Consider the following 24,204-nt stretch of genomic DNA (forward strand, 5'->3'; position numbering starts at 1 on the left):
TGTCTGTCTGTCTGTCTGTCTGTCTGTCTGTCTGTCTGTCTGTCTGTCTGTCTGTCTGTCTGTCTGTCTGTCTGTCTGTCTGTCTGTCTGTCTGTGTCTGTCTGTCTGTCTGTACAGTTTGACAAATAAATTGTAGAGTCCTAGTTTGTCATTGTGCTGTTTTTATGCATGCCAGAGACAAACCTAATTTTAAATATAGTATTATCTGTATGGGTGTGACAGTAAATGTAATACATTGTCTAATGTATATAGTAGGCCACGCAATCTACTAAAAATAAATGTCTACTTGTGAACCTGTTTTTTTTTCTCCAGTGTTGCAATAAGTCCCAGGGAAATAGCTATATGGTGTGAAGCCAGGAAAGAAGAGAGATTGAACTATTGCAATACCAGACAAACATGTAAAGGGCCCATACTAGGGGCTTCTGTGAAGTGAAGAAGTGTTTCACAAGGACATTGGACTGATACATCAAACCTTCCTTTTCATTTTTTGCATATGTATAAACAATACAGAACAATAGGTCTAGACCATTCTGGGCACAAACAATACCAACATTTAAGAAAATATTCAAATAGATATGGCTAAAGGCCGACCTTGACAGAACAGAAACGATTTGTAGACTTCAGTTACTAAAGAGACGTTTTCATGGTACCAGAACACAACAATGGTGCTCGAATGACTGGCTGGCTGGAACAGAACAAGTTGTCATGGCAACTGTCTCGCTCCTCCACCTGGATCCGCAGGAGCGGCGCAACATCTCTCTTCTTTGTTCCCTACCGTCTGTCTGGACAGGACCCAAAATCCGCACGGGCTCCATCGTGTGGAAAATATCTAGAATACATTTTTTTTTGAGTTCTTGATGTTCTCAATTTTCGAAACTAAAGAGATGCACGAGATAAAACTGTCTCATCGTTAGCACACAGCACTTTAAAAAAAAGTCAGGTGCAGGTTTCTTTCATCATAGTGTTCGCTGTATGCATATTGTGTTTGAATTGTGTTGTGTGTATTGCTGAATTGTCATCTGTTGATATGATTATGTAGGCTACAGGTTGTGTTTTGCTAGTGACAACATATCGGCATGGTCTGTGGTTGATCAAAACCCAGGGCACAGTTTCTAAACCAATGGTCACCAATTGTTCGATCGCGGCAGACCAGGGAGATTTGTGGCTAAATCGGGTGCCCCTACTCTGCTGGCCAATCGGATAGCTCACATCACCGTGCCTACAAGCTTCCAAGACAGGAAGACCCCGGCAACAGAAAAGTTTGATACTTGCCAACGTGAGAATTCATAACTTTTACAACCATGTTCAGATAAATACTTTTAAAGAATACAGTTGCTGTTTATATGAGTGAGTTAATGACAAAGTTTTGACTCTAGCCACAAAATTAAGGAAATTAGAAGGGGGGGGGGCTAGAGTCTAGAGTAAAATACTTTCTATAGAACCAACTTCACAGGATAGGCAACCGAAATTAATAATGAATGTGTGTGTGTGTTATATTAAACATAGAGGAGGGAGAAAATGTAGGCAAGCAATAAACATTTCAGAACAACTGCTAGTCGGCAGTTGTCAATTTTCTTGAAATTCCCCCCTTCTATTTTGGAACTGCAAGGCCTAGCACACTTCAGAATAATTTTGGTAACTCATGTTGACCAGTCGTGTGTGCCACAGAGAGTATTTGACTCTAGCCACAAAATTAAGGAAATTAGAAGGGGAGGCTAGAGTCAAATACTTTCTGTGGCACACATCAGAGTCATATACTTTCTATAGAACCAACTTCACGTTGGATAGGCAACCGGAATTAATAATTAATGCATGTGTGTTATATTAAATATAGACGAGGGAGTAAAATGTAGGCAAGTAATAAACATTTCAGAACAACTACTAGTCGAATAAGACATGGGAGAGATTACGAATTTTGGCAAAGAAATGTATTAATAGACTAATACACTTGAAACAAATAGCCAAACCGAAAAATGCAGACATTACTAGTGCCTCCCCGCGATCAAACCGAGATGAATAAATCAAATGAAACGCAGCCTACCATGATCAGAAAAAGCCCATGTACATGTAAATGTACATGTATGTAGGGGTAAATGACTGCATAGATAATGAACAGCGAGTAGCAGCAGCGTAAAAAAAGAAGGGGGGTGCAAATAGTCTGGATAGCCATTTAATTAACTCTTCAGCTGTTTTATATGGCTTGGGGATAGAAACTGTTAAATGAGCCTTTTGGACCTAGACATGGCACTCTTCTCGACTGTCTCGGTGTGTTTGGACCATGGTAGTTTGTTGGTGATGTGGAACTTGAAGCTCTCGACTTACTCCACTACAGCCCCGTCGATTTGAATGGGGGTGTGTTCTGCCCTCCTTTTCCTCTAGTCCACAATCAGCTCCTTTGTCTTGATCACATTGAGGGAAAGGTTGTTGTCGTCTCTGACCTCCTCCTTATAGGCTGTCTCATCGTTGTCGGTGATCAGGTTATTAGGCTATTATTAGCAGCTCGTCGTGTCTGTTTTAATATTTAGGAATATTTCACTTTCTCTGGTCATAGCATGAATTTGTGCATGAGGCAGATGCAATGCGACTCGAGTTTCGCCATCAGGTGGAAGACATTGTCCCCTCTCTCTGGTCAGTCTCACAACTGAGACTAAACTCGAGAATTGATAACAAAATAAATCTCTGACTTCAGTGCGTTCAAGACAACTGGGAACTTGGGGGAAAAACGAGATCCAACTGGGAAAAATCATTTTGAACGGACATCCATCTCGATATTCCAAGACGGAAACTCAGCATATTTCCAGAGCTCCGACTTTCCGACCTGAAGATCACTTGCAAATGCTACACCTGATCTATTTTGTTATCAAAGCTCGAATTTTGAAATAACCTACAATATGGTCTGATGATAACAATATCGGCAGGACGGGCATAGGACAATAGCCACTATGCTGGGATAACGTTTTAGGCCACATTCCTGCAGAACTATCTTTATTTAGTTTTTTTTTAGCTGTAGATCTCGGCTTGTTTTTTGATTGCCAAAGTGATCTTGACTCAGAAAAGGTAGGTGACCACTGATCTAAACCATCTTTGCCCAGAGAGCCCTCATATTAAATCTAAGCGTCAAATGTTACTACGGCAACGTTATTTGTTCATTCATTCTTTTTGACAAACCCAGGGTGCACTGCAAGCACGCTGCGTTGGACTCTCCTGATTGGCCAACATTTCAGACATCAATTGCGTTCCAGGTCGTCCATATTGTAGTAACGCTGCGTCGATTATCAGATCACAAAATGCCTGAGAGAGAGTTTTAACTTATCGAGAGCCACGTTGTTTCGTATAATATTAATGTTCTTCCTGAGAAGTTGACACTTCTCCTAATATTGTGAAATTGGATCATCTGAATACTGCACAACCACAATAAATACGACCTGGAATAGGGCCATTGCATTACAGTCGTTTAAACACCTTTTTTTAGGAAATTGATATCACTTTCGTCCTTCAAGTTTGCACAAAATACATAGCAAATGTCGTTTTTATGAAATTCGTATATACATTCTATTCTAAATGTTTTATTTTCGAAGATTAATACAATTACGAATAACTCCCATTAGGTGTAATTGTGTGTATCTTTCACCTGCATTTTTTCAACTAAACAGCTTTACATCAAACAGAACCTTAGCTCCTTGATATACATTGGTGGTATGGAATTGCATTTGATTCGTGAATCCGATGCATTTCTATGAATACTCTAAACTCTCTCTTTATATTTATATATATATAGAGAGAGAGCGAGAGATAAAAAATAAACTAATGCCATGTGATTGGTTGTCACTTCAGTCATTCATTTCCTCTCTACAGTGAACCAGCAAGTTCACACCCTCTCTCGCCTCAGCCTTCATGCACTGTGTGTGCATCTGAGGAAATCAACTTCAGTCATACCGGTTTGGCAGAGAAGACTAAACGATCATTGCTGTCAATGAGAGCTGCAGTGTAGATTGTGGACTTCGATTTACATCTTGAAGCAAACAGGGATAGAAGCAAGTTGCACCAAAGATTGTGCAACGTAAGAACCTCATATTCCGCTAGAGCTTCTGGGAACGTTGATGACCGAGCATTAAGTCAGCTAGCAAGCCACATAGATAGCTTTTAGCTAACAGATGAGACTGCTCAACTCTAACTAGTTATAGTGAAGGCCAACGAGGCTGTTCGTTTACCTGAGAGTATTTGAGATTTAGCCATGTTTAGTGGTTGCGAACATTTGCCAGCTGCAACCATTCAGCAGTCATACTTGGCTAATGTTAGTCAGATAGTTAGCTACCTAAATATATTTGACTACCTTATCTGGGGAGGGGGTGGGAGGGTTTTGTGCTGTCATTTATGCTAGTTGGCTAGCTAGCTACAATTGATGCCTTCTCTCACACAGCTTCCTTGGGCCAACTCGTGTGTGCCTGCTTGTACCAAGCTGTGTATGGCAATGCGGCGGGTAACGGTGCCATTGGTCGCCGGGCTGGTCGTGGTGGTGGTGGTGTTGTCGCTGCTGGCTGAACACTGTTGGGCGGATGGTGGGGGCCTTGCTGAACGAGTTATCTGGGCAGTGAACGCTGGCGGGGAAGCTCACACAGACATGCATGGCATTCATTTCAAGAAGGATCCATTGGAAGGAAAGCTTGGGAAAGGTGAGTATGTAGGCATGGCTGGGTCATCAAAATGGCTCTATTAGATGACTATTTCCTGTTAATAATAGCAAATGTGACTATTGAATTGAACGCCATAGCCAGCTAGTCTGTGAAATTAGCTATAATTGTAGCCATTTGGCTAAAAGCAAGTGAAATATTTGCTTCTGCCAGAGGGTGATCATATGGTTGTAGAGGTGTGTATTTCCCATTAAGAAGATATTTCAAGCTAACTCATGCATTGTTTTGTCTTCTGCTATTGAACCGATTTAACCCAATGAATAGTCAGTATTAGTAGTGCTGTCATATTTGTTGAGCTTCTCCTTCGAAAATGAACCATCTCATGGAAGAATAGTAAACTCAACTGTGATGTTTATTTTATTTTTATGTAACCTTTAACTAGGAAAGTGACTGATGTTCATAAATGTATTTCTTTAAAATCAATTGGAAACTAAAAACATGAGCAGTTAAAATGAAAGTATATTGAGGTAAAGGATATATTGATGACATTTCTTGTTTGATGAATTATAGCCACTATGCTTAGTTCCACTGCATGTTCATAGATTTTTTTTTTAAACACACTTCATTCTGAAGCGACATTTCATATTGTTTCTGACATCCATCCCAGTAAAACTAAAGACCAAATGGGTCTGTCTGCAAATAGAAACCAGACAGTTAAGGAAACATTGACACTTGGCACAGGTATCGCCTCTCACTTGCCAGAACAGATAAGTCATGAATATTTTAACATGCCAAGCTATTGTTAGCCAGCAAGTTTGCATCTCACATTTTTAAAAGGACCTTATCGGCCATAAAATGCATGTGCTATTTTCCTGGTTTTCACCGTTTGTGTGCAAGTACAGAAAAGAAATGTAAGCAGCCATCACTATACTGTTCCAGTACATGGGTAAGCAAATGGGCTTGTATTATGTAAGCTTATGTAAGGAGTGTTTTGGGTGAAATATGTAACAGAATTGCTTATAAATCGAAAACATAGTGAACAATCTACTCTGTATTTCCCTCTAGCTTCAGATTATGGAGTGCGTCTGCCCATATTGCGCTCTAGTCCCGAGGACCAGATTCTCTACCAGACAGAACGCTACAATGAGGATACTTTTGGCTATGAGGTGCCGATTCGTGAGGAAGGAGACTATATACTTGTCTTGAAGTATGCAGAGGTCTACTTTGCTCAGTCTCAGCAGAAGGTACCACTCAGCTTTCCAATCAAATCATCAAAATATGTTTTCAGTTTAGATCTCAGTTATCACTACTCTAAACAGTAAGTCATAGTAATGTTATTCTAATTTTGCAGCAAATAATGTTGTTCAACTTAGATATTGATAGTCTCCAAAACAATAGTTTCCAGCAGATGTTTTATTGCAAGTTAATTTATTAGTAATATATAAATACCTTTGACATTCTACAGGTATTTGACGTGCGTCTTAATGACCATGTGGTGGTGAAAGATCTGGATATCTTTGAGCGGGTGGGTCACAGTACAGCTCATGACGAGATTGTGCCCTTCTCCATACGCCGCGGTAAACTGAGTGTTCAGGGGGAGGTGTCCACCTTCAACGGCAAGCTCACTGTGGAGTTTGTCAAGGTGAGTTGACACAACCGAAGTGTGTCACTGCTCAATGTTTTCTCCTCTTCTCCTGACCAATTTAAAAAATATTTTTCAGATTAAAGTCGAACACTAAAGTCATGATTACCTGCACACAACTCTGAATGTACAGTCGTGGTCAAAAGTTTTGAGAATGACACAAATATTCATAACACTCCAGCCTTGAGTGTTGACAAGGCTGGAGATCACTCTGTCATGCTGATTGAGTTTGAATAACAGACTAGAAGCTTCAAAAGGAGGGTGGTGCTTAGAATCATTGTTCTTTCTCTGTCAATCATGGTTATCTGCAAGGAAACACGTGCCGTCATTATTGCTTTGCACAAAAAGGGCTTCACAGGCAAGGATATTGCTGCCTGTAAGATTGCACCTAAATCAACCATTTATTGGATCATCAAGAACTTCAAGGAGAGCGGTTCAATTGTTGTGAAGAAGGCTTCAGGGCACCCAAGAAAGTCCAGCAAGCGCCAGGACTGTGTCCTAAAGTTGATTCAGCTGCGGGGCAGCACCAGTACAGAGCTTGCTCAGGAATAGCAGCAGGCAGGTGTGAGTGCATCTGCACGCACAGTGAGGCGAAGACTTTTGGAGGATGGCCTGGTGTCAAGAAGGGCTGCAAAGAAGCCACTTCTCTCCAGGAAAAACATCAGGGACAGACTGATATTCTGCAAAAGGTACAGGGATTGGACTGCTGAGGACTGGGGTAAAGTAATTTTCTCTGATGAACCCTTTCCAATTATTTGGGGCATCCGGAAAAAAGCTTGTCCGGAGAAGACAAGGTGAGCGCTACCATCTGTCCTGTGTCATGCCAGCAGTAAAGCATCCTGAGACTATTCCTGTGTGGGGTTGCTTCTCAGCCAAGGGAGTGGGCTAACTCACAATTTTGCCTAAGAACACAGCCATGTGGGTTCGCACCCAGGCTCTGTCGTAACCGGCTGCGACCGGGAGGTCTGTGGGGCAACGCACAATTGGCCTAGCGTCGTCCGGGTTAGGGAGGGTCTGGCCGGTAGGGAAATCCTTGTCTCATCGCGCACCAGCGACTCCTGTGGCGGGCCGGGCGCAGTGCGCGCTAACCAGGGTTGACAGGTGCACTGTATTTCCTCCGACACATTGGTGCGGCTGGCTTCCGGGTTGGATGGCGCTGTGTTAAGAAGCAGTGCGGCTTGGTTGGGTTGTGTATCGGAGGACGCATGACTTTCAACCTTCGTCTCTCCCGAGCCCGTACGGGAGTTGTAGCGATGAGACAAGATAGTAGCTACTAAAAACAATTGGATACCACGAAATTGGGGAGGAAAAGGGGTAAAATTCAACAACAAAAAACACAGCCATGAATAAAGAATGTGAAAGTGAAATATTTGCTTCTGCCAGAGGGTGGTCATATGGTTGTAGAGGTGTGTATTCCCCATTTAAGAAGATATTTCAAGCTAACTCATGCATTGTTTTGACTTCTGCTATTGAATCGATTTAACCCAATGAATAGTCAGTATTAGTAGTGCTGTCATATTTGGTACCAACACATCCTCCGAGAGCAACTTCTCCCAACCATCCAGGAACAGTTTGGTGAAGAACACTGCCTTTTCCAGCACGATGGAGCACCTTGCCATAAGGCAAAAGTGAGAACTAAGTAGCTTGGGAAACAAACCACAATATTTTGGGTCCATTGCCAGGAAACTCCCCAGACCTTAATCCCATTGAGAACTTGTGGTCAATCCTCAAGAGGCAGGTGGACAAACAATAACTCACAAATTCTGACAAACTCCAAGCATTGATTATGCAAGAATAGGCTGCCATCAGTCAGGATGTGGCCCAGAAGTTAATTGACAGGATGCCAGGGCGGATTGCAGAGGTCTTGAATAAGAAGGGTCAACACTGCAAATATTGACTCTTTGCATCACCTTTGTGTAATTGTCAATAAAAGCCTTTGACCCTTGTGAAATGCTTGTAATTATACTTCAGTATTCCATAGTAACATCTGACAAAAATATCTAAAGACACTGAAGCAGCAATCTTTGTGGAAATTATTGTGGAAATTAATGTGTCATTCTCAACTTTTGGCCATGACTATGTTTGTTTATACCTTTTCTGTGTCACTAATCATTTTTTGTGCAAATAATGGTAGGACTGTATTTCTCTATGTTCATTTGACACATGGCTTTCTCTGCTGTGAACTGATAACCTGTCCTTTTTTCTTAGGGTTATTACGACAACCCCAAGGTCTGTGCTCTGTATGTAATGAAGGGGACATTAGATGGTGAGCCTCATCAGTCTTTTAACAGGAGAATATTCGGCAGTGATAGTGAAAAATAGCATTTTCTAAGATGTTGTCTAAATAATTCTGAAATTATTAAAAAAATTGTTGTATTACAAAATGATTTCTCTCTTTTTTTTCTCACATTCCTTTTCAATAACGTTATTCATTGGCTGCTCAAACAATTAATTGTATGCACAATGTAGTCTAAAGACATCACACCCTCTCCTCAATGTCTTACCTCTAAGTTCTGCATGAAATGAATTTCACTCAACCATATCTTTATAACCCATGATCTCTCCCATCTCTATATTTTGTGCATCTCAGATGTACCAAAACTTCAGCCTCACCCTGGACTGGAGAAGCGTGAAGAACTTGAGGAGGAGGAGGAAGAGGAGTCTGAGGCAGGAGAGGAGGGTGGTAAGAAGAGTACCTCGACAGCTCCCAAGTACAGGGTCCAGTCAGGCCCCAGAACACCAAACCCGTATGCGGCCGACAATAGCAGCCTCATGTTCCCTATCCTGGTGGCATTCGGGGTGTTCATCCCTACACTCTTCTGCCTCTGTCGGCTGTGAGAATGTAAAATAGAGGGGGAAACGGAACATGATGGACAAGAGACTGAAGGGGGGCAGACAAGGAAGAGACACAAGGAAAGTCTAGGCAAATAGACAGGAGTGAGCACGAGAGCCAATGGCGTTAAGTGGACAAAAAAGAGACAACAAATTTGGAATGCAGTGCAGGTGACAGAATAAAATGCCTTCCTCACTAACTTTAAGGTCACACAGAGAAAAGGGGATGCAGAGAGTGAGTTCGTGTGTATTGTACATCTTACACATTTCCACCATGTTGCAAATTACCACATCACAAAGACATGATCTCGCATGAGACAGGATTGACCACTTTCGAAGCAGGTTTGTCTTGTAGGAAGAGGCTGGGACTATACAGAGGGGTGCTGAAATGTGATTGGCTTTCCCTCTTTATAGATGAGTATGGCTTTGGATGAGGTGTGGCTTGAAGTGAATGCAGATAGGCTGCTATGGTGATCAACAAAAGTCTGGCCCAGTATTTAGTCAGAGATGATACAGGAGATAATATCCAGAAAATCTATTGATTCTTACAAATTTGGAAATTGGAAGATGTTTTAGAGAATGTGTGTTTGGTGGAGATTGGAGGGGACAGTGGGAGACGGTTGCCAATTTGGCCAATTAGGCATTTGAATGTTTTTGCTTGATCTTTTTTTACTTTATTTTTGGGCTTGATTATCACCAAACTTGTTAGTGTTGTAAAGCTACAACTTATTTGAGCTTTTGATACAAAGCTGTGCCATAATTTGTTGAGAAACAACATGCTAATCATTTCAACAAGTCTGTACTGTTACAGCCTCAGTCTATTCTATGGCGGAGAATTGATGTTTCATGTGCTGTTTGAAAAGAAGGCTGATTGTGTTTTCACATCTAAGGTGGATTTCACAATTATGTTGCATAATGTGTTTAAAAATGCATGTGTACCTCCATGGGACTATACCGTGCTGTGCTGTTTCATATAAAAATGCAAGTTTCCTCAAATGTGGTCACAGGTAAGAAGTCTACTTGTTGTGCTGGCATGCATAACTGTCTGTACTAGCAGGTACCTTTTGAGACAGCTAGACTATAGTTATCAGAAATTGCAGGGCTTAACATTTAACATTTTCAGCCACTTGTCTTCCAGTGCTTTAAATTAAGGGTGTCCTGTTGTCCCTGGGACAATAAATGTCTACGGTTCAAAACAGACTAAACAGATCAGATCAATTAGCTTAAAATGTTGATTAAGTATTATTTCTTCATATTATATGCTCAACAATGTGAACATGGCTGTGCTATCTGGGAAGGTTCCAAAATGCAATTAGTGGGAAAACATTTGCCAAAAGTGCACTGCACGTGTGAGTGGTTTCATGTGACAGATAAAAAATATCTGTTAGAAATTAAGAGAGGGGAGATCTAAAGATGCATCAACTAGCATGGGTTACTTATATGGCTAGGATTATGCCTTTGGCTGCTCGACAATAAAATATAAATGTGAAAACCAATAGAACATTTGGCATGATAGGTGTTTAAAATAATTACTTCAACGTTTCTATGGTTGTATTTTGGCTAGGCTACTTTTAAACAAGGTAAGCCTTGCTTCATAAAATAACATAAAACATCCAGGTTTTTAACAAGTTCATAGTTAAAATGCTGACCACCCCTGCTCAGATTCAAGGTGGGTGATGTGTGGTGCGCAACAGGCATTGTCTCCGGTCTTGTGACTATTTGATCTGAACAAACCATGCCTCAAGCCTTTAAACGTTAATGTTAATTTTCCTTCATTATATTTGTAAAAAATGACTGGTGTTTGCCTATATTTATGTAATTAACAGTCTCATTAAAGTTTGGCTACATTTTACGGAGCCTCCCTCATGTCAGCATCGGTTTGGACATGAAGCTGCAGCCAATATGCATATCACCTAGACTTTGACATGTAGGCTTTTTTTATTTATGTACATGAAAAATAGATGTAAATGTTATTCCAATGTTGGCCCCTCTGATTTAATTCTGATCTGAGTAATTGTTTGATATTGTGCAAAAAAAAAACATTTACTTGTCCATTCAAACTCCAAATCTATATTATTCTTCTCCAACTTAAAAAATAAATAAAAAATTGTACAATTAAAATTTAAAAAATTGTCCCGGACAAGAGGACAAGCCTTAATGTTTGAGCCCTGGAGAGTTTGAATCCTTTGACGATTTACATGCTATTTAATCACATTGATGAAACCCTCTAACTTGTATGTGTTTTCCACTTAACGGTACATTAGCTTGGTTTGCATCTGGTGAAAGGCCTCCTCTGAAAGGTTATCTGAAATGGTACAGAGTGATTTAATTAGTTACTTTGCCAACATTGAGGGACCTGGTAATTAAACAAATTCTCAAGCAAGTGGGACAGGTCCCGAATCAGTAACATGTCTGAATTGTCACAGAGATGCATGTAGTGTAGTCCTTTGTCATGGTCACTGCCTTTTCCATTCATGGCTGTGCATGCCTTCTTTTGATTCACCAAAGTGTTTTGTGTTGTAGAATTTTGTTCTATAAAACTCCCAGTAATCCTCTGTTCATAACACTGTGAACGATATAATTTCATTTTTTTAACTCACAATGTTGGTGCTGGAGGGATGATTAAGTACTAGGTCAAGATATAACTTAAACATCAGAAGTTATCCCAATACAGTGTGTCATTAGAATGAATAACCGGAAGGGCCTACGCATTTTTTTTGTATTTATTTACTATTTATGTAAAGTCCTCATGGAAAAACTGCTGGATTCTTTTAGTATATTGGAATATAAATGTAGGACTTACGTGTGTGTGTGTGTGTGTGTCAGCTATCCATAGCTACATAGGTTAGAAAGTGAGGAGTTGGAAAGAACTAGTTGTATTGCACAACTTTTACTAAGGCCAACCAATATTGTCAGTGGTAGCCTAAATTGAAACTGGCTTTGCGTAGAAAGCTTAAGAGCAGCCTTCTTAACAATTATTATATTGCATTAAATTGTGATTCTTTTCCCAGAGAAAAATGTTTCTAAAAGCCAGCTCCCCAAATTAGTTAGTGTGCAATCAGTCAAATCAACATGATGTATAAACAGTGGGCTTGCACCAGTCTTAATAATCTATATTTACCTTGGACATGTACACACATCTATAGATGTGTGTACATGTTTCACTATTGGGAATATTTTCCCTCTTTCCCATCTCTCCATGAAATAATATTTTAAGTTTAGGCCAGTTTATTATTTTTTTGTGTGATCCCTTTGATTCCTTTCTGAAGCTGTTAAAAAAAACTTGCCTTAAAGTGGACCGCGGCATTTTGTTGTTACTAATCTCTAAGGTGTTCCACGGACATATCCATATGTCCTTCAATACAGTTAGCCTGGAAGTCAGTAGCTGCATGTTTGCATTGTTTTTGTGTTTTATCTAACTGCCTCTGTATCAGGAACAAAGCTCTTTCCATGAGGGAAACATCTTTTACCAAGCCTATTACACTTGCCTCTCCACACTTGTCATTGGTTTTATACTTGCTGAATACTTGACAAATAGATGATCCAGGTGTTATAAATTCTCTCTCACTCTTGTGGTTTCCCCCTCCATGTTCCATGCTGCTGGAAAAAAACAAGGGAGAGGTTACAATACTTGGTCAGCTGATAGTTGTTTGATTTGTTTTGTATAAAAACTACATTTACAAAAAGAAACAGTCTGTATCGAATAAGAGAGAAGAACCTTTGTTACTTATTTGAAAAAATGAAAAAAAAGTTTATTTAATTCAGTACCAAAGTTTAGTCTTGTTGGCTTAATTGAAATCGCTACACAGTTGCGTGTGTATATACTGTAAGGTACAATATCACACTTATTGTAGTGTGACAGCGGTTATTTTCTAATCTAAATATTGTTACTATTGAGGTGTTTTTAATAGTTAATTTTAAAGAAGACTGGCATTTCTGCTGGGGATAAGTTACAACTGTGGCACTGTAGAAAAGAAAAGGTCTTGACTGACCACACTGACTGTCAGGAAGAGAGGAGATTGATGAAGCATGGACATTTTTACATGTATAGTTTAAGAAAGGGGTTTAATCTGAGATATTTGCTTAATGACTAAAGGATTTGTAGCTTTTTATTCTTTCTCAGGATCTGTTTTGTTTGACTTTTTACCAGGATGTTTTAGTGGTGTGACTACTTGGTTTATTTTCAAAGCATTTGTCTGTCATTTGTTGTGTGTACATTCTATTTTAATTGAATCCCTGTTGCCTTGAATTTGAATAGTTGTGCATTATCATTGTCAGCTTTGAGGTTCCTTTTTTTTGGTGTGCTTTCGATTACTTCATTGGATGTTTTATTTTATTTTTTTTTTTGCCCACCAAAGTCCGAGTGTGCAAAAATCCTAACCTTACTTGAGCTCACCTAAGATAAGAACCAAATACTTGCTACACCACTCTCCCATTAGCCCTACTGAGGTGCAGACGGAACAACCATACACTCTTGTGCAGTCCATACACAGTCTTATGAATCACAGAATGAGGGTATGAATTAATTAGTGTGAATGTGAAAGAAAGCGATCAATGTCAATAAGGCATCCTACTCGACTTATTGATTTCTCCCACCCCATGAGGGCTTCATGCAGCAGGTGGACTGATGGAGTCCTTTGAGATGCCCCCTCCATACTCAGTTGTGGCTCTACAAATAACATCTAAGTGGGAACTGCTGATAAATGCTGTCTCTTTTTTAAATAAATGTGCTATTTTATCTAACTGGTGTTCTGGCAAATGTTTTCCATATGATTTATCTCATGTTTTACTATCCTTGGGGTTATTGTAGTACACCTCATGTAACTGAACTGTTCAACATGCTGTATATCGTTGAGATACTATAGTCATAAGTAATGGGGAAACCCTAGAAGTAGAATGAGATATTTATATTGGGGTGACATGTAGAGAGAAATGACAGTAATGCAGATGAGAGATGTAAAGAAGAGACGTTATATTTTATATAAATGTAGTGCATAGGCAAATTACATAAGTATGGTCAAATTGCTCAATATACTAATGAAGTTGGACCATACTCGGCTGCGCGTTCAGCAGGACACAACGTTTTGGAACGTTAAGATATAAATATGATATGTAGAACAAACATGTCTGACATGTAGATCAAGGAATCATGTCGGCTCGATTCGTGGCATTTCTATATGCAACTGAACGTGACCGCTGGTGTTCTAACTGGAATTCAATTTACTCGCTACGTTTCTAAACAGGCCGCCCTACTGGTAACTATGGTAACCACCTAGCGTTTCAAGCCAATTACAATCGACTATTCTCAGCATATGTTCTCCGTAGAGACGCTTCGCCATCTTGAATTTAGTAAAAGTTGCAGACAGCCATCGACACAGTCGCCTTAACAAACACAAAACAACCAAGATATGAGCGGCTCTAACTCTCGAAACAAGACTGCAGCCACAGTCAAAGGACCGGACACCGATATCGGCCCAACAGCAAATTCCAGGGAGCGGAAGTCCGGTGGAGGTGTACTGAAGAGACTCAAATCGCGACGAAATCAAACCGATAAACAGCGGCCTGTTATCACAGAAGAAGAGCTAAGGGCGCTAGGAAGACACATCACACCGGACGAAGTCCTTGGTCTGCGTGCTGTTACACGGGGTATGTATGCCGGCGTTGATGGGATTTGGATAAGATTCAAGATAATGTATTCTAGCTAACGTTCCCTTTGTTAGTGAACTAGCAAGCTAAATTTGCACCAATGGTTTGAGGTAACCAAACAAAGAATCCGTAAACACACCAGCTTCCCTGTCTGTATGTGCTTCTAACTACGAATTTCCTTCCAGATTATCTATGTAAACCTGAGGACAATGTCTACAATATTGACTTCACACGTTTCAAGATTAGAGATCTGGAGACTGGGACAGTGCTCTTTGAGATTGCTAAACCTCACAACTGTGGTAAACTCAAATGTCTTGCCCAGCATGAAGTTTCAACTTTTCCAGCACACTTTGGCACAGCATAAATAGCTTGGATAGGCCACATCTTAAAGGTAAACTCAGCAATATGACATCATTATACACATTGGAGTGTATTCCTACTTATAGAAATCAAGTCCAGGTCACTGTCAACTTGAACAGGGCACCAGGCACAATCTGTAAAACAGCCTAGTTGGAAAAAACACTGCTGACGGTGCACTCATGTTATTAGGTTGGGGTACAAAACTAATGCTCATATCTGCCACTACATTTTCTCTTTCCAATGAGGAATTGACTCATTAGAAGGTATAAATGAGAATGCCCATAGTCTTGGCAGATTTTAGCATTAGTTTCGTAAGCAGGAAGTTGCCCCACTGTGTATGATGTAGTATTGCTAAGTCTACTTAGAATGGCCCAAACCAAATGAATCAGTCTATTTCAAGTAAGGCATAACACAAGCCAAGTTATTCACCCTATGATAATTGATGTAGTCCTTACACAAATGTTGTAGATACAATTTTAGGTTGAAATCAGAGATGACATGTTGACACTTATTTGGATGTCAATTACATTTTAATTCATGTTCTCTATCAGACCCTGAAGATGAGGAAGAAGAGAATGGAGATGTAGACACCAGTGCCGGACGCTTTGTGCGGTATCAGTTTACACCGGCCTTCCTCAGACTGCGGACTGTTGGTGCAACGTAAATCAGTGGATTAAACAGGAAACACCACATGCATTATCATTATTAGAAATCATATAACTCGTAGTTGAAAAACCACATACTGTGATTATACTTAAATGTTTCATAATATATGTGCTTTCTGCTTTTCAATATGGCAGGCTTACCTCAAGCTCTAGTGTGCTGTTAGCACCCTCAAATTCAGTACAGGTCCATTGCTTATAACTCAGCAGTTACTTATGCAGACGAATCATGATCTCAGTTTCATGCTCAATTTCGTTTGCTGGTGTGACTTTGCAGCTCTGGCAACCAATCCAACTGTGGTTACAGAGACGATTTGGCAGAGCCCTGACACCACACTTAATGCTTTTCTCCTAAAGTTGTTTTAAATGGCTGGCAACAATACAATTGAAATAATCATCCTTGTTTTTTACTTTTAGAAATATAGATGGTTAATGAATAAAGCTTCAATTCTAGTAGCTTAAGCCATTTCATGCAGCTATGTTCAGCATGTCCCTACCAGTATCTCAAGTGCCTCTCTTTCTTCCCCGCTTTCAGTGTCGAGTTCACCGTGGGGGACCGGCCTGTTAACAGCTTTCGCATGATAGAGAGGCATTATTTCCAGGATAAAGTTCTCAAGAACTTTGACTTTGACTTCGGATTCTGCATCCCAAACAGCTGTAACACTTGCGAACATATCTATGAGTTTCCCCAGCTCCCTGAGGACCTCAGTAAGTCTAATAGTAGTAAGAGCGCACCAGCAATGCCCCCTCTCTCTTTGTCTATCATCTTTGTTTTAGCCTGTGTCCTACAAGCTAAAGTTCAGACTGGCCACAACATAGCTAGACAAGTCTGTATACTATACACATCCATACAGAGCCACTCAAATTGTAAGGTAAGTAATGTGGTACTAGACAGTCACATGGATCCCCTTCAGGAGTCATTTACTGTAAGCCAGGCTAATATGCATTCTGCTGTTCCTTATGAAGTTATTTCCAAACTGAAATACCTTGTTTTGTTTTTTCCCTCTCTTTCTTTTGAAGTTTGCCTAATGGTGGAGCACCCGTATGAGACCAGGTCAGACAGCTTCTACTTTGTGGACAACAAACTGATCATGCACAATAAGGCAGACTACGCCTATGATGGGGGCGAGTAGTGCCTGAATATTAGCGTCTTGTGTGCAATGCAACGCAGCGGTCACATTGCCCCAGAACACAACCACAATATAGCCCTTTTGGGAACAGGAGTATACTTCAGACATTCCAACCAAATTTACCAGCCCCAGGTTTGGGAAAACTGGACCATGTCTGCCTTCAAAACAAGTTGATCATTTATTTGTAACCTCGTACCCCTCTGTTGCTGGGACTCATAGGAAACTTTTGTCAATCACTCTTTTGTAATGTTGAACATGTTTTTCTTTTAATCTTTTCGAACATTTAAATGGTTACTTTTAAGTATTATTTTAATCTGCCTTGAGTTAGTTCAGTATTTGTTGCAATATCCTTGTTTTTGTTGGAATACATTTAGACATATCTTGTGGGTTTGTGTAACTAATCAGCCTAATGATCTAATACACTCATTCGAATTTAATAATATTAGTTTCAATTTCTCAAGTTGTCATTTTTTTCAGGGTTGCCATCTCCCTGGTGAAAGGCCACTCTGTTACCAAACGGCTCTACGGAGGGAATCTGGAACTTTGCATGATCCCAAAGTGAATGTTGAATACTGGATATTTTTAGCCCGTAAGATGAGCACCAATTACAACCTTTTGATACCACCTAATTTGATTGAACAAGTAAATACATTTTTGCTACTCATTGTGCTCTAGTAACAATCATTATCATTTGCTGTGTCTTTCCTCCTCAGATAGTGGGCTAAATATTCAGCTGTGAGACTAAATGCTCCATGACTTAGAAACCTTGCCTTGATAGAAGCTGTATTATTCATATTGGGTGTCCCATTTCACCTCTAGCTGTATATACAACCAATAATCCCTGTTGGCTATGAGACATTTTTGTATTAACTGCCATTGGTAGTAAGTCACAGATGGCACCCCTGGCCTTTTTAAGTTGTTAGCATTTGTGACAGTGCTGGAAATTTACTTGCAGTGTGTTTGTGCCTGCTGGAGTGATACTGAGCCTCCCAACACTAAATTAAACCTCTCCATGGGCCTTTGTATTCAGACTGTTAAACTCGAGGCTTTGTGTGTGAGAGAAATCCCTGTCAAGTCCAGCTGTCAATCAGCTGTGCTCTGCTACACATTTCCAACACTCATCAACAGTAAAAAGAAGGCTGGAAGAGATTTTGTGGGTAAAATATTTTTCTGCTATGAAATGATAACTACAGGTCAATGCTCAGTGGAAGTCAATGCTCAGTGGAAGGTATGTGATGATAATCACTTTCTAGACTTGTGATATGTGCATTTTTTTTTTAAATTAAAAATTAGTTGCTGATGGAAAATTGTGATGTCATCCACCATTATAAATTCTGTATTTCTAATAGCGCCCTCAAATTGTTAAGATGGCGCAGAAGAAAATAGCTGACGTTTTACATGCCCGTAACCAATTGTGCTGGGGTTTTGTGTGTGTTTGTAACTTCAGTAAAAAAAAAAATTACATAATGTTGCTGCTACTGTCTTATGACCAAAAATAACTTCAGGACATTAGAACTGGGATTGCTCACCATGAACTGGAAGAAGCTTTTTCCTTAACGAGTCCGACGAGAACGATATATACTGCTCTCCTTTGAACAGGCCCAGATCCCTGTCATTTGCTTGAAGAAAACATTACATTTACATTTAAGTCATTTAGCAGACGCTCTTATCCAGAGCGACTTACAAATTGGTGCATTCACCTTATGACATCCAGTGGAACAGTCACTTTACAATAGTGCATCTAAATCTTAAAGGGGGGTGAGAGGGATTACTTATCCTATCCTAGGTATTCCTTAAAGAGGTGGGGTTTCAGGTGTCTCCGGAAGGTGGTGATTGACTCCGCTGTCCTGGCGTCGTGAGGGAGTTTGTTCCACCATTGGGGGGCCAGAGCAGCGAACAGTTTTGACTGGGCTGAGCGGGAGCTGTACTTCCTCAGTGGTAGGGAGGCGAGCAGGCCAGAGGTGGATGAACGCAGTGCCCTTGTTTGGGTGTAGGGCCTGATCAGAGCCTGGAGGTACTGAGGTGCCGTTCCCCTCACAGCTCCGTAGGCAAGCACCATGGTCTTGTAGCGGATGCGAGCTTCAACTGGAAGCCAGTGGAGAGAGCGGAGGAGCGGGGTGATGTGAGAGAACTTGGGAAGGTTGAACACCAGACGGGCTGCAGCGTTCTGGATGAGTTGAAGGGGTTTAATGGCACAGGCAGGGAGCCCAGCCAACAGCGAGTTGCAGTAATCCAGACGGGAGATGACAAGTGCCTGGATTAGGACCTGCGCCGCTTCCTGTGTAAGGCAGGGTCGTACTCTGCGGATGTTGTAGAGCATGACCCTACAGGAACGGGCCACCGCCTTGATGTTGGTTGAGAACGACAGGGTGTTGTCCAGGATCACGCCAAGGTTCTTAGCGCTCTGGGAGGAGGAAACAATGGAGTTGTCAACCGTGATGGCGAGATCATGGAACGGGCAGTCCTTCCCTGGGAGGAAGAGCAGCTCCGTCTTGCCGAGGTTCAGCTTGAGGTGGTGATCCGTCATCCACACTGATATGTCTGCCAGACATGCAGAGATGCGATTCGCCACCTGGTCATCAGAAGGGGGAAAGGAGAAGATTAGTTGTGTGTCGTCTGCATAGCAATGATAGGAGAGACCATGTGAGGTTATGACAGAGCCAAGTGACTTGGTGTATAGCGAGAATAGGAGAGGGCCTAGAACAGAGCCCTGGGGGACACCAGTGGTGAGAGCGCGTGGTGAGGAGACAGATTCTCGCCACGCCACCTGGTAGGAGCGACCTGTCAGGTAGGACGCAATCCAAGCGTGGGCTGCGCCGGAGATGCCCAAATCGGAGAGGGTGGAGAGGAGGATCTGATGGTTCACAGTATCGAAGGCAGCCGATAGATCTAGAAGGATGGGAGCAGAGGAGAGAGAGTTAGCTTTAGCAGTGCGGAGTGCCTCCGTGATACAGAGGAGAGCAGTCTCAGTTGAATGACTAGTCTTGAAACCTGACTGATTTGGATCAAGAAGGTCATTCAGAGAGAGATAGCGGGAGAGCTGGCCAAGGACGGCACGTTCAAGAGTTTTGGAGAGAAAAGAAAGAAGGGATACTGGTCTGTAATTGTTGACATCGGAGGGATCGAGTGTAGGTTTTTTCAGAAGGGATGCAACTCTCGGTCTCTTGAAGACGGAAGGGACGTAGCCAGCGGTCAGGGATGAGTTGATGAGCGAGGTGAGGTAAGGGAGAAGGTCTCCGGAAATGGTCTGGAGAAGAGAGGAGGGGATAGGGTCAAGCGGGCAGGTTGTTGGGCGGCCGGCCTTCACAAGACACGAGATTTCATCTGGAGAGAGAGGGGAGAAAGAGGTCAGAGTACAGGGTAGGGCAGTGTGAGCAGAACCAGCGGTGTCGTTTGACTTAAGCAAACGAGGATCGGATGTCGTCAACGAAAAGACAGAGGAAGCCGATCGGTCTGTCTTTTGAGAATCCGTAGGCGAGTGAGTAAACTCCCACTGCCATCAATTCTACTTGCTAGCATGCAATCACTGGAAATTAAAATTGAAGACTTACAATTATCCTACCAACGGGAAATTAAGAACTGTAATATCTTACGTTTCACCGAGTCGTGGCTGAACGACGAAACGGATAATATCAAGCTGAGGGATTTTCAATACACCAGCAAAACAAGCTACGTCTGGTAAGACAAGGGGTGGGGGTGTGTGTCTTTCTGTCAATAACAGCTGGTGCGCAATGTCTAATATTAAAGAAATATCAAGGTATTGCTTGCCTGAGGTAGAGTACCTTTTGATGAGCTTTGGACCACAATATCTACCAAGAGAGTTCTCATCTATTATTCGTAGCTGTCTATTTACCACCACAGACCGATGCTGGCACTAGAACCGCACTCAAATCAAATTTATTTATATAGCCCTTCGTACATCAGCTGATATCTCAAAGTGCTGTACAGAAACCCAGCCTAAAACCCCAAACAGCAAACAATGCAGGTGTAAAAGCACGGTGGCTAGGAAAAACTCCCTAGAAAGGCCAAAACCTAGGAAGAAACCTAGAGAGGAACCGGGCTATGTGGGGTGGCCAGTCCTCTTCTGGCTGTGTCGGGTAGAGATTATAACAGAACATGACCAAGATGTTCAAATGTTCATAAATGACCAGCATGGTCAAATAATAATAAGGCAGAACAGTTGAAACTGGAGCAGCAGCACAGTCAGGTGGACTGGGGACAGCAAGGAGCCATCATGTCAGGTAGTCCTGGGGCACGGTCCTAGGGCTCAGGTCCTCCGAGAGAGAGAAAGAAAGAGAGAATTAGAGAGAGCATATGTGGGGTGGCCAGTCCTCTTCTGGCTGTGCCGGGTGGAGATTATAACAGAACGTGGCCAAGATGTTCATAAATGACCAGCATGGTTGAATAATAGTAAGGCAGAACAGTTGAAACTGGAGCAGGAGCATGGCCAGGTGGACTGGGGACAGCAAGGAGTCCTCATGTCAGATGGTCCTAAGGCCCAGGCCAGTTGAAACTGGAGCAGCAGCATGGCCAGGTGGACTGGGGACAGCAAGGAGTCATCATGTCAGGTAGTCCTGGGGCATGGTCCTAGGGCTCAGGTCCTCCGAGAGAGAGAAAGAAAGAGAGGAGGAGAGAATTAGAGAACGCACACTTAGATTCACACAGGACACCGAATAGGACAGGAGAAGTACTCCAGATAAACAAACTGACCCTAGCCCCCCGACACATAAACTACTGCAGCATAAATACTGGAGGCTGAGACAGGAGGGGTCAGGAGACACTGTGGCCCCATCCGAGGACACCCCCGGACAGGGCCAAACAGGAAGGATATAACCCCACTCACTTTGCCAAAGCACAGCCCCCACCCCACTAGAGGGAAATCTCCAACCACCAACTTACCATCCTGAGACAAGGCCGAGTATAGCCCACAAAGATCTCCGACACGGTACAACCCAAGGGGGGGGGGACAGGCCGACCACAACAGTGAATCAACCCACCCAGGTGACGCACCCCCCCCAGGGACGGCACGAGAGAGCCCCAGCAAGCCAGTGACTCAGCCCCCGTAACAGGGTTAGAGGCAGAGAATCCCAGTGGAAAGAGGGGAACCGGCCAGGCAGAGACAGCAAGGGCGGTTCGTTGCTCCAGAGCCTTTCCGTTCACCTTCCCACTCCTGGGCCAGACTACACTCAATCATATGACCCACTGAAGAGATGAGTCTTCAATAAAGACTTAAAGGTTGAGACCGAGTTTGCGTCTCTGACATGGGTAGGCAGACCGTTCCATAAAAATGGAGCTCTATAGGAGAAAGCCCTGCCTCCAGCTGTTTGCTTAGAAATTCTAGGGACAATTAGGAGGCCTGCGTCTTGTGACCGTAGCGTACGTGTAGGTATGTACGGCAGGACCAAATCAGAGAGGTAGGTAGGAGCAAGCCCATGTAATGTTTTGTAGGTTAGCAGTAAAACCTTGAAATCAGCCCTTGCTTTGACAGGAAGCCAGTGTAGAGAGGCTAGCACTGGAGTAATATGATCAAATTTTTTGGTTCTAGTCAGGATTCTAGCAGCCGTATTTAGCACTAACTGAAGTTTATTTAGTGCTTTATCCGGGTAGCCGGAAAATAGAGCATTGCAGTAGTCTAACCTAGAAGTGACAAAAGCATGGATTAATTTTTCTGCATCATTTTTGGACAGAAAGTTTCTGATTTTTGCAATGTTACGTAGATGGAAAAAAGCTGTCCTCGAAATGGTCTTGATATGTTCTTCAAAAGAGAGATCAGGGTCCAGAGTAACGCCGAGGTCCTTCACAGTTTTATTTGAGACGACTGTACAACCATTAAGATTAATTGTCAGATTCAACAGAAGATCTCTTTGTTTCTTGGGACCTAGAACAAGCATCTCTGTTTTGTCCGAGTTTAATAGTAGAAAGTTTGCAGCCATCCACTTCCTTATGTCTGAAACACATGCTTCTAGCGAGGGCAATTTTGGGGCTTCACCATGTTTCATTGAAATGTACAGCTGTGTGTCATCCGCATAGCAGTGAAAGTTTACATTATGTTTTCGAATAACATCCCCAAGAGGTAAAATATATAGTGAAAACAATAGTGGTCCTAAAACAGAACCTTGAGGAACACCGAAATGTACAGTTGATTTGTCAGAGGACAAACCATTCACAGAGACAAACTGATATCTTTCCGACAGATAAGACCTAAACCAGGCCAGAACATGTCCGTGTAGACCAATTTGGGTTTCCAATCCCTCCAAAAGAATGTGGTGATCGATGGTATCAAAAGCAGCACTAAGGTCTAGGAGCACGAGGACAGATGCAGAGCCTCGGTCCGATGCCATCAAAATGTCATTTACCACCTTCACAAGTGCCATCTCAGTGCTATGATGGGGTCTAAAACCAGACTGAAGCATTTCGTATACATTGTTTGTCTTCAGGAAGGCAGTGAGTTGCTGCGCAACAGCCTTCTCTAAAATCTTTGAGAGGAATGGAAGATTCGATATAGGCCGATAGTTTTTTATATTTTCTGGGTCAAGGTTTGGCTTTTTCAAGAGAGGCTTTATTACTGCCACTTTTAGTGAGTTTGGTACACATCCAGTGGATAGAGAGCCGTTTATTATGTTCAACATAGGAGGGCCAAGCACAGGAAGCAGCTCTTTCAGTAGTTTAGTTGGAATAGGGTCCAGTATACAGCTTGAAGGTTTAGAGGCCATGATTATTTTCATAATTGTGTCAAGAGATATAGTACTAAAACACTTGAGCGTCTCTCTTGATCCTAGGTCCTGGCAGAGTTGTGCAGACTCAGGACAACTGAGGTTTGGAGGAATACGCAGGTTTAAAGAGGAGTCCGTAATTTGCTTTCTAATAATCATAATCTTTTCCTCAAAGAAGTTCATGAATTTATCACTGCTAAAGTGCAAGTCATCCTCTCTTGGGGAATGCTGCTTTTTAGTTAGCTTTGCCACAGTATCAAAAAGGAATTTCGGATTGTTCTTATTTTCCTCAATTAAGTTAGAAAAATAGGACGATCGAGCAGCAGTAAGGGCTCTTCGGTACTGCACGGTACCGTCCTTCCAAGCTAGTCGGAAGACTTCCAGTTTGGTGTGGCGCCATTTCCGTTCCAATTTTCTGGAAGCTTGCTTCAGAGCTCGGGTATTTTCTGTGTACCAGGGAGCTAGTTTCTTATGAGACATTTTTTTAGTTTTTAGGGGTGCAACTGCATCTAGGGTATTGCGCAAGGTTAAATTGAGATCCTCAGTTAGGTGGTTAACGGATTTTTGTCCTCTGGCGTCCTTGGGTAG

General features: G+C 42.0%; 2 protein-coding genes across 3 annotated transcripts; both read left to right on the forward strand.

Annotated features, from left to right (window-relative positions):
* Positions 1-3,861: 3,861 nt before the first annotated feature.
* Positions 3,862-13,848, forward strand: LOC124034398 (malectin-like). Its single transcript, XM_046347549.1, has 6 exons — positions 3,862-4,060; positions 4,421-4,673; positions 5,697-5,875; positions 6,097-6,273; positions 8,482-8,539; positions 8,864-13,848. Exons 2-6 carry the CDS (start codon positions 4,466-4,468, stop codon positions 9,109-9,111), a joined length of 870 nt encoding a protein of 289 aa, XP_046203505.1. The 5' UTR covers positions 3,862-4,060; positions 4,421-4,465; the 3' UTR covers positions 9,112-13,848.
* Positions 13,849-14,420: 572 nt separating this feature from the next.
* Positions 14,421-18,370, forward strand: LOC124034399 (protein unc-119 homolog B-like). Of its 2 annotated transcripts, XM_046347550.1 has the most exons (6): positions 14,421-14,751; positions 14,937-15,050; positions 15,663-15,771; positions 16,309-16,481; positions 16,794-16,827; positions 17,381-18,370. In XM_046347550.1, the coding sequence occupies exons 1-6, from the start codon at positions 14,514-14,516 to the stop codon at positions 17,463-17,465; spliced, it is 753 nt and encodes a 250-aa protein (XP_046203506.1). In that variant the 5' UTR covers positions 14,421-14,513; the 3' UTR covers positions 17,466-18,370. The 2 variants fall into 2 exon arrangements, with proteins under 2 accessions (XP_046203506.1, XP_046203507.1); XM_046347551.1 differs by having other exon boundaries at positions 14,422-14,751; positions 16,794-18,370.
* The last annotated feature ends 5,834 nt before the right edge of the window (positions 18,371-24,204 follow it).

This window comes from Oncorhynchus gorbuscha, linkage group LG04, assembly GCF_021184085.1.
Source record: "Oncorhynchus gorbuscha isolate QuinsamMale2020 ecotype Even-year linkage group LG04, OgorEven_v1.0, whole genome shotgun sequence".
Lineage (NCBI taxonomy): Eukaryota > Metazoa > Chordata > Actinopteri > Salmoniformes > Salmonidae > Oncorhynchus > Oncorhynchus gorbuscha.